At 49.3% G+C, this 13,124-nt stretch overlaps 6 protein-coding genes across 6 annotated transcripts; 3 read left to right on the top strand and 3 right to left on the bottom strand.

The window, feature by feature from the left end:
- Positions 1 to 654: 654 nt before the first annotated feature.
- Positions 655 to 2,400, top strand: FIBRA_01140 (uncharacterized protein; the record flags this gene model as incomplete). Its single annotated transcript, XM_012323019.1, has 8 exons — positions 655 to 775; positions 843 to 958; positions 1,017 to 1,024; positions 1,079 to 1,437; positions 1,490 to 2,022; positions 2,074 to 2,177; positions 2,219 to 2,285; positions 2,335 to 2,400. 8 exons carry the CDS (start codon positions 655 to 657, stop codon positions 2,398 to 2,400), a joined length of 1,374 nt encoding a protein of 457 aa, XP_012178409.1.
- A 278-nt stretch (positions 2,401 to 2,678) lies between these two features.
- Positions 2,679 to 4,068, bottom strand: FIBRA_01139 (uncharacterized protein; the record flags this gene model as incomplete). The annotated part of the gene is made up of 6 exons (XM_012323018.1): positions 2,679 to 2,842; positions 2,896 to 3,184; positions 3,234 to 3,387; positions 3,439 to 3,467; positions 3,517 to 3,616; positions 3,668 to 4,068. 6 exons carry the CDS (start codon positions 4,066 to 4,068, stop codon positions 2,679 to 2,681), a joined length of 1,137 nt encoding a protein of 378 aa, XP_012178408.1.
- Positions 4,069 to 4,255: 187 nt separating this feature from the next.
- Positions 4,256 to 6,894, top strand: FIBRA_01138 (uncharacterized protein; the record flags this gene model as incomplete). Its single annotated transcript, XM_012323017.1, has 10 exons — positions 4,256 to 4,309; positions 4,371 to 4,476; positions 4,535 to 4,597; positions 4,647 to 4,723; positions 4,773 to 5,137; positions 5,193 to 5,407; positions 5,459 to 5,672; positions 5,724 to 6,081; positions 6,135 to 6,444; positions 6,545 to 6,894. The coding sequence occupies 10 exons, from the start codon at positions 4,256 to 4,258 to the stop codon at positions 6,892 to 6,894; spliced, it is 2,112 nt and encodes a 703-aa protein (XP_012178407.1).
- A 271-nt stretch (positions 6,895 to 7,165) lies between these two features.
- Positions 7,166 to 8,150, bottom strand: FIBRA_01137 (uncharacterized protein; the record flags this gene model as incomplete). The annotated part of the gene is made up of 3 exons (XM_012323016.1): positions 7,166 to 7,666; positions 7,716 to 7,853; positions 7,902 to 8,150. 3 exons carry the CDS (start codon positions 8,148 to 8,150, stop codon positions 7,166 to 7,168), a joined length of 888 nt encoding a protein of 295 aa, XP_012178406.1.
- Positions 8,151 to 8,436: 286 nt separating this feature from the next.
- Positions 8,437 to 9,932, top strand: FIBRA_01136 (uncharacterized protein; the record flags this gene model as incomplete). Its single annotated transcript, XM_012323015.1, has 9 exons — positions 8,437 to 8,463; positions 8,533 to 8,679; positions 8,749 to 8,795; positions 8,871 to 9,050; positions 9,113 to 9,149; positions 9,215 to 9,276; positions 9,336 to 9,428; positions 9,495 to 9,648; positions 9,711 to 9,932. The coding sequence occupies 9 exons, from the start codon at positions 8,437 to 8,439 to the stop codon at positions 9,930 to 9,932; spliced, it is 969 nt and encodes a 322-aa protein (XP_012178405.1).
- Positions 9,933 to 10,716: 784 nt separating this feature from the next.
- Positions 10,717 to 12,793, bottom strand: FIBRA_01135 (uncharacterized protein; the record flags this gene model as incomplete). The annotated part of the gene is made up of 8 exons (XM_012323014.1): positions 10,717 to 10,793; positions 10,847 to 10,979; positions 11,034 to 11,087; positions 11,154 to 11,540; positions 11,599 to 12,130; positions 12,184 to 12,451; positions 12,501 to 12,687; positions 12,740 to 12,793. 8 exons carry the CDS (start codon positions 12,791 to 12,793, stop codon positions 10,717 to 10,719), a joined length of 1,692 nt encoding a protein of 563 aa, XP_012178404.1.
- Between the last annotated feature and the right edge of the window lie 331 nt (positions 12,794 to 13,124).

Raw genomic sequence — 13,124 nt, 5'->3', positions numbered from 1 at the left:
GCTTCGAAATGCCAGGATCTCTGAGAATGTTTCAAATCATTTACAGAAAGATATGCCAAGGCGGCCAAAAATAGCCTTTCTTGTCGATGCAAAATCCTAGGAGGTATCTGAACATGGTGTGGTACCCTCATGTTCCACAAGTACTGTCGTTTGTATGTGGTGCTAAGCAATTTAACCCGATACATAGTGAGCAGCTTGCTGCGCTGTATACATATGTATTGAGCGTGTAGATATGAACTTTGTTGACTAGTCATCATGTATATTTCTGTGTGAACCGTAGGTTGTCGACTCGGAGCGCTCGGAATTGAACGCAGACGATCGACCCGAAATCTGAGCAATAAAGATGTCGCGCATGTACGCCAGTAGTGGGATTTGAGTCTGAAGGAGTAAATATCAATGTGACTGACCAGACCAACGTGGACATCGCGTGCTCAACGCGCCTTGATTGCACGACCGACTCTCGGGTTAACGCCCCTGCAATCCATTCGGAATTCAGCGTTAATTCCGATTTTTACTCCACTACTCGACGATGATATTCGGAATTGTTGCTTCGTCATCGCAAGCGTGACTGCACAGTACTTATAGGCCTGGCGACTTTTCCTCACATTTCTCCTCTGCGATACACCGACTGGGCCGCAGCTGTTCTTGCTCATCATGGCTGCTTTTCTCGTTACGCACAGACGTGCTCTCCTCAACTCGCGTTCCTTGGTAACCAGAGTTCGCTGGGGTAGCACCGACAGCAAAGACAAATACAGAATTGTAGTCGTTGGCGCTGGTGCGTCCATGAACATTCTCGCCCACTCATTTGTTCATCGCCAGTGGTGGCTTGCCGGTGACAACAGGCTCTGGTGGATTGTCGGTAGCCAACCAAATATACAACAGGTTTCGGGCTGCCGGTACGCCTCTTAATAAGGATGATATTGCAATCATCGATGCGGCGGAGCACCATTTCTACCAGGTGCGCCCTCTATCGACTCCTCTGAATAGTTTTGTGATCATCTAAGTGTATCTTATAGCCCGGATGGTGAGAGTTGGATGTTTGTTTTACCGACATGTTATTCAGAAAGGTTTGCATTAGGACTCTCGTGGGGGCTGGGTTGAAGCAGAAATCGGAGACTCGCAGGCCCCTCGTATCTCTTATTCCGGACCACCTCGTGCACATTCCGGAGAACGTCAAGTCGTTCTCTCCGTCGTCTGCATCTGTCACTACGGAATCCGGGAGATCGATCTCTTATGAGTCTCTGATCATTGCCACTGGCATGAAGATCAACTGGGAGAACATCCCAGGCCTCCCAAAAGCGCTCGCGGATCCTTCCTCTGGTGTTTCATCAATCTACTCTTATGCCACCTGCGACAAAGTGTGGAGTGACATTGACGCTTTGAGATCTGGGAAGGCTATTTTTACGCAACCTGCAGGCGTGATTAAATGTGCTGGAGGTACATCGCAACTACAATTCTTTGGGCTGCCAACTCAGTGTTCGTATGACAGCCCCCCAGAAAATCATGTGGATGGCGTATGACCGATACCAGAAGACGGGACGTGGCGACCAGATATCGATTGATTTCTACACTGGAATGCCGACCATGTTTAGCGTAAAGAAGTACTCCGACGAGTTGGAGAAGCTCCGAATTGCCCGTGGTGTCGGCGGATTTTTCCAGCACAACCTTGTCAGCATTGATTCTCGAAATCACAAGGCGACATTCAAGAAGCCAGACGGTTCTACAGCTGATGCCGAGTACACCTTGCTGCATGTCTCGCCGCCCATGGGCCCGCTTGATGTGGTCAAGAATTCATCTCTTGCTGATGAGGCAGGTTGGGTATCAGTGGACAAGATGACAATGCGACATACCAAGCCCGAGTACGGCAACGTTTGGGCAATTGGTGACTGCTCAAGTTTACCAACGAGCAAGACTGCAGCTGCTATCACCGCGCAGGCTCCCATTTTGACAGAGAACCTATTCTCTGTGATCACCACTGGCAAGGTTGCAGATGCCAATTATGATGGATACACCAGTTGTCCAGTAGGTTTTTGACATACCTCCGCCGTCATATATTGATCTTGCATATACTAGCTATTGACTGGATATGGTCAATTGATGCTGGCTGAATTCAAATACGGCCTGGAGCCGAAAGAGTCCCTTGCAAACTATTTCGGCGATCAGTCGACACCACGGAGGTACGCATTCTTAGCATGTTTTTCTGACGCGATTGATCCAGATTTGCGCGCAGGATATTCTACCACCTCAAAAAAGATCTCTTCCCTTGGGCATATTGGAATTATCATGTAAGATTGGATTATCTGAGACCACGATGATATGCTTATGGTCACGCAGATCAAAGGTACTTGGTTCGGCTCACATGGCTGGTTGCGTCCCAAGTTCCCCTCTAGCACCCCTTGAGAGGGAGTTTCTCCTGGGGCGTCTGCGTGCAACTGAGTGAGAAAGTGAACGTGGTTTTTACGGAGCTGTGGTGCCTCTTTCCTCAACAACTGCGCTCAAAATGGCTCTGATAGGCATACGATGAATATAACAGTATTTATCCTTCAATAAAATTAAGCGGATATCCTTGTGTTCGGAACTACACACGTTGGCAACTTTGGTTCTTGGACTACCCTTCTCATTCAAAATTCGATGACTGGTTTAGGTATAGTCACTGATAGGATGGGCAACGAACAGCGTTAAAACCCGAAAATGTCGTCAATGTCATCCTTCCTCTTCTTCTTGGCTTTGATGCTCTTCTTCGAAGTTTCCACTTGCTTCCGCTTTGCTGAGGTAGCTATACGACTACTGTCACTAGAAATCTTGTCCGGATTGCGCGAAATTGTGATACGTCTCGGGGTGACTATTGGTATACTTGTCAAATAAGGACGAGATATTAAATTACGACCAACCCACCAACTGTAGTTGCCGAGGCCATGTCAAATGCGTCCATCTGTGCATCATCACGAACAAGCTCAAGTGAGGATGAAATCGCGTCGATTGGGTGATCGACAGACTGATCTCTTGCAGCTACATCCATTTCAGGATTTGAACGTCTCAGTACACTACCCAAATCTTCGGTAACGAGATCGTCTGACATCGCGATCTCCGCGGAAGGCGTTGATGACTGGGTTCTCAACGGGATTTCCCGCGCAGTATGTGGACCATAACCCTTTGGATGCTGAATCTTGCCTGCTTCAGTGAGCTTCAAAATCATCAAGAGTTTTCTGTCTTCTAAAATGCGGAGCACTTACGCTGAGACTCTGGAGCAACTTGTGACAAGCATTCCCGGCCTGCTCAGTAGCGGCACGTATTTCAGTAAGTAATATTCGCAGACGAGAAGCAATGGCGGCGAGTGTCAGAATAAGCTGCAAAAAGGCAGCTGTTTGCATCAGAAGGGTAAAATTGCTTCAGACGAATCGCTCAGCATGCAGAGAGGAAGTTCTTTAATGTACATACCTATACGCAGCGGACAAACGTTCTTGTATCTACTGTGCCATCAGCCAAAGGATACGTGTAAACATGGGTAGGTCTCACCTTATCTATCAGGCTACAGCATTCATAACAACGCTGCACGACGAAACGCACCGATTTGGCGTCAGGGAAATAGCACCAAGGGCCTTTCAAAGCCTTTGGGCTAGATAGATGTTAACTGGATGAATTCCGCGTTGAGAAACATAGCGCTCACTTCTGCTGGGCGAGGTCACCCCAAAACGCGCACCTTAGACGGTCGACGAGATCGAACATGGCCATTCCCTCCAGTCTGTCTCCATAACGTCTCATTTCGACCACTCTCCGCCAAAAGATTGCGGTGCGGTGCTGGTTTTTGCCCTTATAATACAATCTCTCGAGGACCTGTAGCTCACCCCGGTGGGAAGCGAAAGCTGCCTCCAGACGCCGTGTGCATAGCTTGAGCTGTTTTAGTGTCGAGTCGACGCTGGGGTGTGTAGCGGACGGCAGTGAGGACCTGAGCGCGAAGGATAGAGGGGGAGGGTCGGCGAAGCGGCGAGGGACCATGATCATACGAGTAGCGGTCGTCGCGAGACGGATCGCGCTGCCGGCGCTTGCTCGAAATGCGGTAGCGACCATAGGCGATCACTCTGTCTGACTTACGCCTAACTCTTACGCTCTACTAGTCGTCGTTCTACTTGGTATTACGCCCTGCTTCAAATCTGAGGACCGCTTGAAGGAAGCTGCAGTTCATTCTGAGGCGTTCATCATCCAACCTCACGAAGACACAACGACCGTGACCATATTGTCTGATCGGTGATTCACCATGAGTGGACAGGGAGCTCAAGATGCAAAGTTCTTTCAGCGGGGAAAGATACAGGTATGTCGTATTGCGGTGTAAGGGTACTCACACCGTCATTGACTGCATAATAAAATCTTAGGAATTCCGCGCCGAGCTGCAGGCAGCGGAGACTAAGGACAAGAAGTTTACGAAACGCAAGACTGTTCTCAAAAAGATAGTCGCGAACATCACCATGGGTAATGATAGTACGTTTGACCTCTTGCCAGAGATATATTCCGCGACTGATTACTCTATTGACACCAGTGTCATCTTTGTTCGGTGATGTCATCCAATGCCTCAGTATTCCATCACTTGAAATCAAGAAGAGTGAGCAACACTGTTTGCATCATAAGTAATTGCTCACAACCCTGAGCAGTGGTCTACCTATTTCTTGTATGCTATGGTCGAACCAAGGCAGATCAAATACGACATGTTATACCTAGTTTCTTACAGGTGAATACACTATTCTCGCTGCATTGGGAATACGGCTGAAGCAGTCTAGGACTGCGAAGATCGGAATCCACTGATTCGGGCTCTAGCCATACGTACCATGTCTTACATCCCTGCACCGATAGCAGTCGAGGAACTAGAAGACCCCCTACGCAATTGCTTGAAGGATCAAGACCCCTATGTGCGTAAGACAGCAGCCATATGTGTTGCAAAAATGTACACGTCGGATCCACGTAAAGCCGAGAGAGGTGGCTTCGTGGAGCTATTACGCGATCTACTGTTGGACACCAATGCGACTGTTGTGGCCAACGCCGTAGCTGCACTGTCTGAAATTGGAGATCGACAAGATGGTGTTATCTTTAAGCTAAATCTGACTGTTGCCAACAAGCTCCTCGCAGCGCTGGGTGAGAGTTCGGAGTAGGTATTGTGAAGTTCGAGCTAGTGTCCGCATACTAACTCTAGTGCGTTGTAGATGGGGGCAAATCTATATACTGGATTCATTACTACGATATGTTCCCGAGAAGCACGAAGATGCTGAGCTTATGGCAGAGCGTGTTATTATAGAACTCCAACACGCGAATTCCGCGGTCGTGCTAACCGCCATCAAAGTCTTGCTTTACCTGATGAACTACATGCAGAATCGCCAACTAATGGACTATATCTGCAAGAAGATGGGCCCCCCCTTAGGTGCGTTCAAGCTAACGTATCTGTCATGCGACGATTTAACTGTCGATGTAGTAACACTACTATCATCTGGGCCTGAAGTCCAATATGTCGCATTGCGGAATATTCTGCTCATTATCCAGCGACGACCACAAGTTCTCAAGAATGACGTCAAGGTATTCTTCTGCAAGTACAACGATCCAATATATGTCAAGCTTGCCAAATTGGAAATTATGTATCGCCTTGCACGGGATGAGAACGCACGGGAAGTATTAGCAGAGCTGCAAGAGTGCGTTCGTCGTTATTCGGCTATATAATTCCCCCTGACCCTTTGCCGTAGATATGCTTCGGAAGTGGACATCGATTTCGTGCGGAAAGGGGTGCGCTCGATTGGGCGACTTGCAATCAAAGTCTCGTCCGCTGCAGATGACTGTATTAAAGCTCTCCTTGAGCTGATTGAGACCAAGGTGACATATGTAGTCCAAGAGGCCGTAATCGTCATCAAAGACGTCTTCCGAAGGTATCCTGGCAAATACGAAGGCATTATTCCTACTCTGTGTCAAAACCTGGATGCTTTAGATGAGCCTGAATCAAAGGCAGCGATGATTTGGATTGTCGGCCAATACGCGAACAGGATAGAGAACGCGGACGAGCTTATGGATGATCTAACGTACAATTTCCTGGAGGAGCCCACAGAAGTGGGTGTTTATATTGCGCGCGCGAACATCGTTCTCATAAACTCTCCTTCAAGGTGCAACTGGCTCTTCTATCCGCCGCAGTGAAGTTGTTCATCTACAAAGCACAGTCGGAAACAAGCAAAGCTCTCGTCCACAAGATATTGAAGTGGGCCACGGAGGAAGTGGATAATCCAGATCTTCGAGATCGTGGATTCATGTACTGGCGCCTGCTCGCAATCAACCCGACTGTTGCAGGGGAGATAGTCCTTGCAGAGAAGCCTGCCATCACGACAGACGCTGATCGGATGGATCGGGGTGCTCTGGACCAGCTTCTGTTGCACACAGGAACGCTAGGTAGCATATACCACAAGAACCCGGAGGCCAGTATTTTTTTCATAATGATCAAAATTTACCCAATCACTGAATGAAATATTCTAGACTTTCATTCGAAACGCTACGGGCAAAGCGCTGACTGATAGCCCAGCACTGAACCCGTTATCACGACAAGTGCTCGTTCCAGTGACGCGAGTAGCGTTGCCTCCAAATACTATTCGCATTCCTAGTGTGGGCATCCCCTACACGAGTAATGTTCCAGCACCAACGCCACAGACGAATGGCACAAGCGCGTCGTCACCGCCTGTAATATCAGCATCCACTGATCTGCTGAGCATGTCTCAATCACAGGATGCCGGTGACGATGGGGATGCAGACGAATATATCCCCGCACCACTACAAGCGGTATCATCAGACGACCCATATGCGAACCTGGACAATGCATTCGGAGGCTACATGACTGACGAGCCGCGACCACAGCAGGGCGGTCTGCTGTTCTAATTCTGAGGGAGACAAATGGGATTTGTATCATCATGCGGTTACTTCCATTAGTAATATTGGACTTTGCGATGGCTATGATATATGTATATAACGCTGATATATGTTTCCTAACGAGATACAGCGATGATTAGTGCGTACATTATTTCACATGCGATGGATCTGGACAGTGGTCCCCAAATGGACTGGTACAAAGTGCCTTCACGACTGGCCGGTAAAGACAGATTTGAGAGTGCTTGATAGTGAGTGTTTAGGTCGTAGTGAATTGTAATGCTTAGATTGGATCGTGACTGGTCACAATAGGTTCGCAAGAAGCGCACATATCGAGACTCACCTCGCCCAATCCGTACATCCGCCGATGATAGCTAATGCGTACAACATTCTTATCCGCAGCGTCGCTCTTGCGAGAAGAGCCTATTGGTTGGTGTATGACGATAGGCGGTGTACCGCCTTGCACGACATGAATCGGCACGCCGAATGCACTACTCAGTGCAAGGATCTCTGGCTCACCGCCCCATGCGCCGGTGTCACGCATTGTGGCGCAGTAGCGGTCGAGCTCGGCACGGCTCATTAAGCCCGTGGACGATGTCGCGCCGATGGTATCTTCGCCTCCGACAGCGGGAAGAAAGGGAAGAAAGTCGTCGGGATGACTGTGGATGTAGTCGGCGGCAGCGTGCCGGCAAACCGCATAGGTCGCCTGGGCAGGTAGGAGACGGCCGAGAAGTGCGAGCTGATCTGCAACAGCGGAAAAAAGGCAATGGCCGTCTGGATTGATCTGAGGTTATGGATTAGCCGGCTGAAGCACAGCACGTACGCACACGCACCTCGTGCATCTCGAGGTTGAGATCGTCGCAGATATGCCTGATTGTCCGCTCCTCGTCCTCGGCCTCCTTCTTTAAACGTGCCTCCGCAATCGGGTCTGAAGGTACTAATTGCTCCGCAAGTGCGGCGGCTTTTCTCGCCTTGGAGAGGATGAGTCGGCGTACGTCTCCTGGCAGCCAGACACGCACCTGTCTTGCCTTGTGCCGTGCCTTGCTGTCCTGCTTTGCGGATGCAGGTGGAGGCGTGTCAGCCGCTTTGTTGATAGTCATTTCGTTCAGGACGGTGGCAGACTCGGCCTGCACGGTGTGGTCCTTGGAGTCAAGCTGAGCCATGAGATCATCCATGAGGTCGTCGTCGTCCATGCTCGATTCTGGCGGAGAGTTGAAGAACGGCGGTGACAGTGCTTTCTTTATTTTGTTGCGCTTTGAGCCAGCCATTTGTATGTGCGGACAGTGCAGGAGTTTGCAGTTTGCAGCCTGCCAAGGGGTTGCTTACACTTATGGTGTTGTCGATTGGAGTAGTGCACCGGATGCCGGAAATGGCAGGTGGAACCCCCAATATGGAAGGTGTCGTGGGTTTACGTCGTTCACGTGCAAGACGCGATCGGGCCGACGGGCGGCCGCGTTAAGAGAGCCTCCACTGAGACTCGGACTCTTATCCGCTCTCACCATCGCTCAGCCATCTTCACCCCAGCGACACATCTCCAGACCGTCTACGCCCAGCATGCCTGCCCGTGTTCCGCTCATTTTTGTATGCCCTCAGTGACTTGATTGCCAAGCGCGGGTCGGCTAACAGACATTTTAATGTTGCACCATGCAGGGCACAATGACCTTTGGTGAGGCCGAAAAGAACGGCGTGCGCACCTCGGATTTGAGCGACTGCCAGGAAATCGTCGATCTTTTTGTCAAATACGGACACAAGGAACTTGACACTGCGCGCATGTACGCCGAAGGTACAACAGAGCCTGTTCGTAGCTTTATCATCGTGCGGATGCATCATGGATCTCAATAAGCGCACTCCACTCCACCGTTTTAGCTTCTGGCTAAGCTCAAGTTGCCTCAAGATGTTACAGTGGATACAAAGTGAGCGATCTCCACACAATGGAGATACACTCCTTCGGGCACACATGTTATGGACTAATGCAACTAATTCTACAGGGTGTATCCGGTCAAACCGGGAGACCATGCACCCGCAGCTCTCCGAGCGACCTTCCAGACCTCTCTCAAACTTCTTGCTCCCCTGAAGGTCCGCGTGCTCTATCTCCATGCCCCAGATCGCAGTGTCCCCTTCGAAGAGACCCTTCGTGAGGTCAATGAACTCTATAAAGAGGGCCTTTTGTATGTATCACGCACCGTGCTGTTTTGATTCCGATGTATAAATGATGATAACGCGTCCACAGTCAGACGCTCGGTTTAAGCAATTATGCCTCCTGGGAGGTCAGTCATGGCTACTTTCATGTTTCCTAGCTCTTCACATATAAGGCTCTGATTATATACTATAGGTGGCCGAGATTGTCGGCATATGTAGGGCGAAGGGTTGGGTCCAGCCCAAAATTTACCAAGCGTAAGCTCAGCCGGCCAGCCGATCCACTATGTGTTGTTTTATTCACAACCAAAACCTAGGATGTACAATGCTATCACGCGCGAGATGGAGGTGGAGCTGGTACCATGCTGCCGCAAATTCGGTCTCCGCATTGTGATTTATAACCCACTTGCGTGCGTAATCTCATTATCTCTTGATGTGAAGTTGCTAATATTGGCATACGCGATGGGTTTAATCAGCGGCGGATTTTTTGCGGGAAAGGTCTCCGCCCCCGACGCAGAGGCACCGAAAGGTGGACGCTTCGATCCGAGCAGCAAGATGGGCACGATGTACCGAGCGCGTTATCTCAAAGGTGGATACTTTGAAGCCCTCAATCATCTCAAGCCTATCGCGGTACGTGTTCATTGTAAAACCCCTGGCCAACCGAGCTCATAAAGCGAAACGATATCGTGTAGGAGAAGCATCAGCTGCGTCTGACGGAGATCGCCCTCCGTTGGTGCCAGCACCACTCGGCGCTGACATCAGAGGACGGTGTTATTCTGGGCGCGAGCAGTGTCGCACAATTGGAGCAGAATCTAGAAGACTCACAAAAGGGGCCGCTTCCTGAAGAGGTAGTGAAGGCGCTGGATGAGGCACAGGCGATCGTTGGAGCGCAAGCACCGACCTACTGGCGTTGAAAATGATGCAATGCCAAGACTGAGATTATGGATGTATCCTCCAGTGGATGTGAGTCAATATTGTGGTTAAGAAGTACCATCATTGCTGTTGTATCACAAGGTGTATTGAGGTTGTCCGTACCAAATATTAAGACCAATTCACGGTATGAAGCATACACTGCGTCCTCTCTGCAGGAACCCTCATGCAAATAATCAACGACGACCCATTCAGTGGTTAAACATCTGGTAAGAGATTGAGATATACGCTCACGGTCTCGAAGGAGAATCTGTCTGGGCACGTTTGCCAGGAGTTGAAGACTGGAACCTTTGAACAGTGATAATGATATAACATACTGTCAAACTTCGGACGTAACCAGTCTTGAATGTGATGCGTATCAGTAATCTGGTATTTTCGGGTCGCAGCTTCAGCATTACTGGGATTGCTCCTGCGCTACGCTCTGTAGATAATTTGAAATATGATACTTGATCGCTTATTTTCGCGAGCTGTGAGTCGCGCGTGCGTATTCTGCACGAGCAATTGTTCTCGTCCCAAGTCTGCATTGGCACCCTTCACTATAATCGTCGAAGTTCGCCCCGACAATCACGGTATATTCAGAAGCGCTTTTGTACATCGCGTACGAGCAGAAGAATTATATAGTAATACAGACAGCTCGCGACACGTAGATTCCCAGAGCATTGATAGGCGCAGATACCAAAGAACCTCATGACAGAAAACAAAACAGATGGACGAAAACATAGCGCGAATAACGAGTGGGTATTCCGTGAGGATGAATAAAATGTGGTATCATATAGGTGTGTCGACACTAGTAGGCGACTCGGGATTCAGAGAAGCGACACCGCTGATCGTCTCAACTGAGTCCTCTAAGGCATGCATGTCAGCGAACAATCACCTGAAGGAACAGGTACGTCCTTACCCATGAACGGTAAGGTGGTGCCTAATTTGTGCGCCGAGTTCATGATAACGCAGAAAGACGACCTCCACTGTGATTCATCCAAGAGGGATACGCGCTCTTGATTAAGCACAGTAGCCACCATGGACCAACACGTCTACGGAGGTCAGATCAGTACGTCAGAGGAAAAATTATCCATATGCATACGTACCCCAAGGATTGGGTCGAGAAAGATATAATCTTCATCGGTCAATCCTTTGGTGATCTACCATCACACATCAGTGCTGCGTCGTGGCGTATGAAACGCACGTGTGGAGGTTGATTTACGTACGCCGACAATCTCGAACACAATGTCGACACATCTATGTCGCGATTCGGTGTGATGATTCGCCAGCAATCGGTGCAGTTCCGCCGAGGCAGTAAGGGATATTATCATGCACATTTTCAGCGTAAGGGCATATTCACGCTGGCGGAAGAAACTTGTTTTCAACATGGCTGGGTTCAAGGTAGCGAGGTGCTCTGATATCTCTTCTAGGAGCTCCCAGTAGTCGTCATACCATTGAGTCTGCGCATTCGGCATGGAGGAATACTGAGGAGTGCCTATGTTCAGGACAATCTCCGTCCACCGGGCAGACATGCGGCGGGTATGGTGCAGCAAGGCAATACTCTTTGCACGTAGGACGACTAGGTTATTTTTGAAAATAGAAGGGAACATATACTGTATAAATGCTTGACATGAGCAAAACCGCACCAGTAGCAGAATTGAACAGATTTACTTGAAGATATCTAAACTGTTGCTCATACTCAGCGCCCAATAGCGATGGATCGTTGAGAACAATTGAAGCGGCTTTGTCAAGATAGAGCAACTGGCTCAAAGCACAGATGTGCTCCTGTGCTTCGTCGCTTATAGCTTGAAATGGCTCTAGAGTCTCCGAAGGGTGCTTATCGAAACGCATGTTATAATCTACGGCAACTTGAGTGGCTTTCAAAAGCTGGTCTCTCCCTTCATGCATTTTGCGTTTGATGAGGAAAAAAATGGCAAGCACCGTGTGAACTTGGAGCATTGTGATGGGGTCTTGGACAGTGGAAAGTGCTTGGTTCACATACTGCAATTGCACGTCTTCAACATTGCCGCTCAAAAAGATCCGTTGTTGTTCTTGCCACAAGCGACATCCCATCAATTGGGCAAGGAAAACTAAGACGGGATGTGCAGACGCCCCTGACATATCCGCGTTCATGATGGCTTGCATCTTGGCAGCTGGAAAGCTAATACCCAATTGTCCGTGATGACAGAGGAAGGTCGCACGGCTAGAGCTCACGTTCAGGATGATATTGGACGCCAAGAAAACTAGAAACCTCACTATTGGCTCAATTCCTGTACATTCGCAGACCTCGAAGCGTACTCCGCCGCCGTAAGAGCCGTGCTAGGATCGCTGATGGCTGATTGCATTTCGTTTACAAATAGTAGTTGAGATGGCCTTGAGGCAGGTGAGATTCCATCAAGGGGGCTGATGTTCATCATAGGAATCGAGACTTCGCTAGGGATAAAGGGTGCAAGGGGCGATAGACGTGAAGAATTGGTTGATAGAAATTCACTGATCCCAGCCGTGAATAACGATGGTGCATGATCTGAGTAAAATGGTTAGTTTATGTGCGTACACGAATTTGTTCCAACTACCTGATTGAGCCATCCCAACCGAAGTATTCATGACCTCTTTATAGGCTGCAACTTCATCCTCGAGTGCGCGGTTACGGGCAATAAGGGCCTCTGTGATGTTACGTTGGACGTTTTCCTCATACTGACATTCGTGTTGCTTCCCGGCGATCTCGCAGGTGGAACAGTAAGGCCGTCTAGCATCGCATTTCTAAGATCCCAACGTGAGCAGATAGATAGTGATCAAGCCCAAGCTTACAAACCTTTTTCTTCTTCCTGTAGACGACAGTGTTAGACGGTCCTGTAGATTTTATCATGTGCAGGACTGCAATCTCACCTACAGGGATAGCAAGCAGTTCCCTTTTGCAACAAAGGGCCCTTGGGTACTTGCGACGCAGGACTGCTGACGTATGTGCAGTCTACTGGTCTACGGGCCTTCGAACAGGGCCCACAGATTGGAGACTCTCCGTCACACCGCTGGCCCTAGGCATCAGACCAAGCGAGATCAACGTAGTAACAATGCTCACCACTTTCCGGCTCCTGAAAGGGAGTCAACTTCGCATCGATTCATTACCAAAGAGAAAAGGCCGAAGTGTAGACTTACCTACATGCAGTACACGTTTTGCTCATGAGGAAGTCAAGACGGGG

The sequence above is a fragment of the Fibroporia radiculosa genome (assembly GCF_000313525.1).
Source record: "Fibroporia radiculosa TFFH 294 genomic supercontigs, scaffold504, whole genome shotgun sequence".
NCBI lineage: Eukaryota > Fungi > Basidiomycota > Agaricomycetes > Polyporales > Fibroporiaceae > Fibroporia > Fibroporia radiculosa.
The sequence above is the reverse complement of the archived record's forward strand: the minus strand, read 5'-3'. Positions and strand labels throughout refer to the sequence as shown.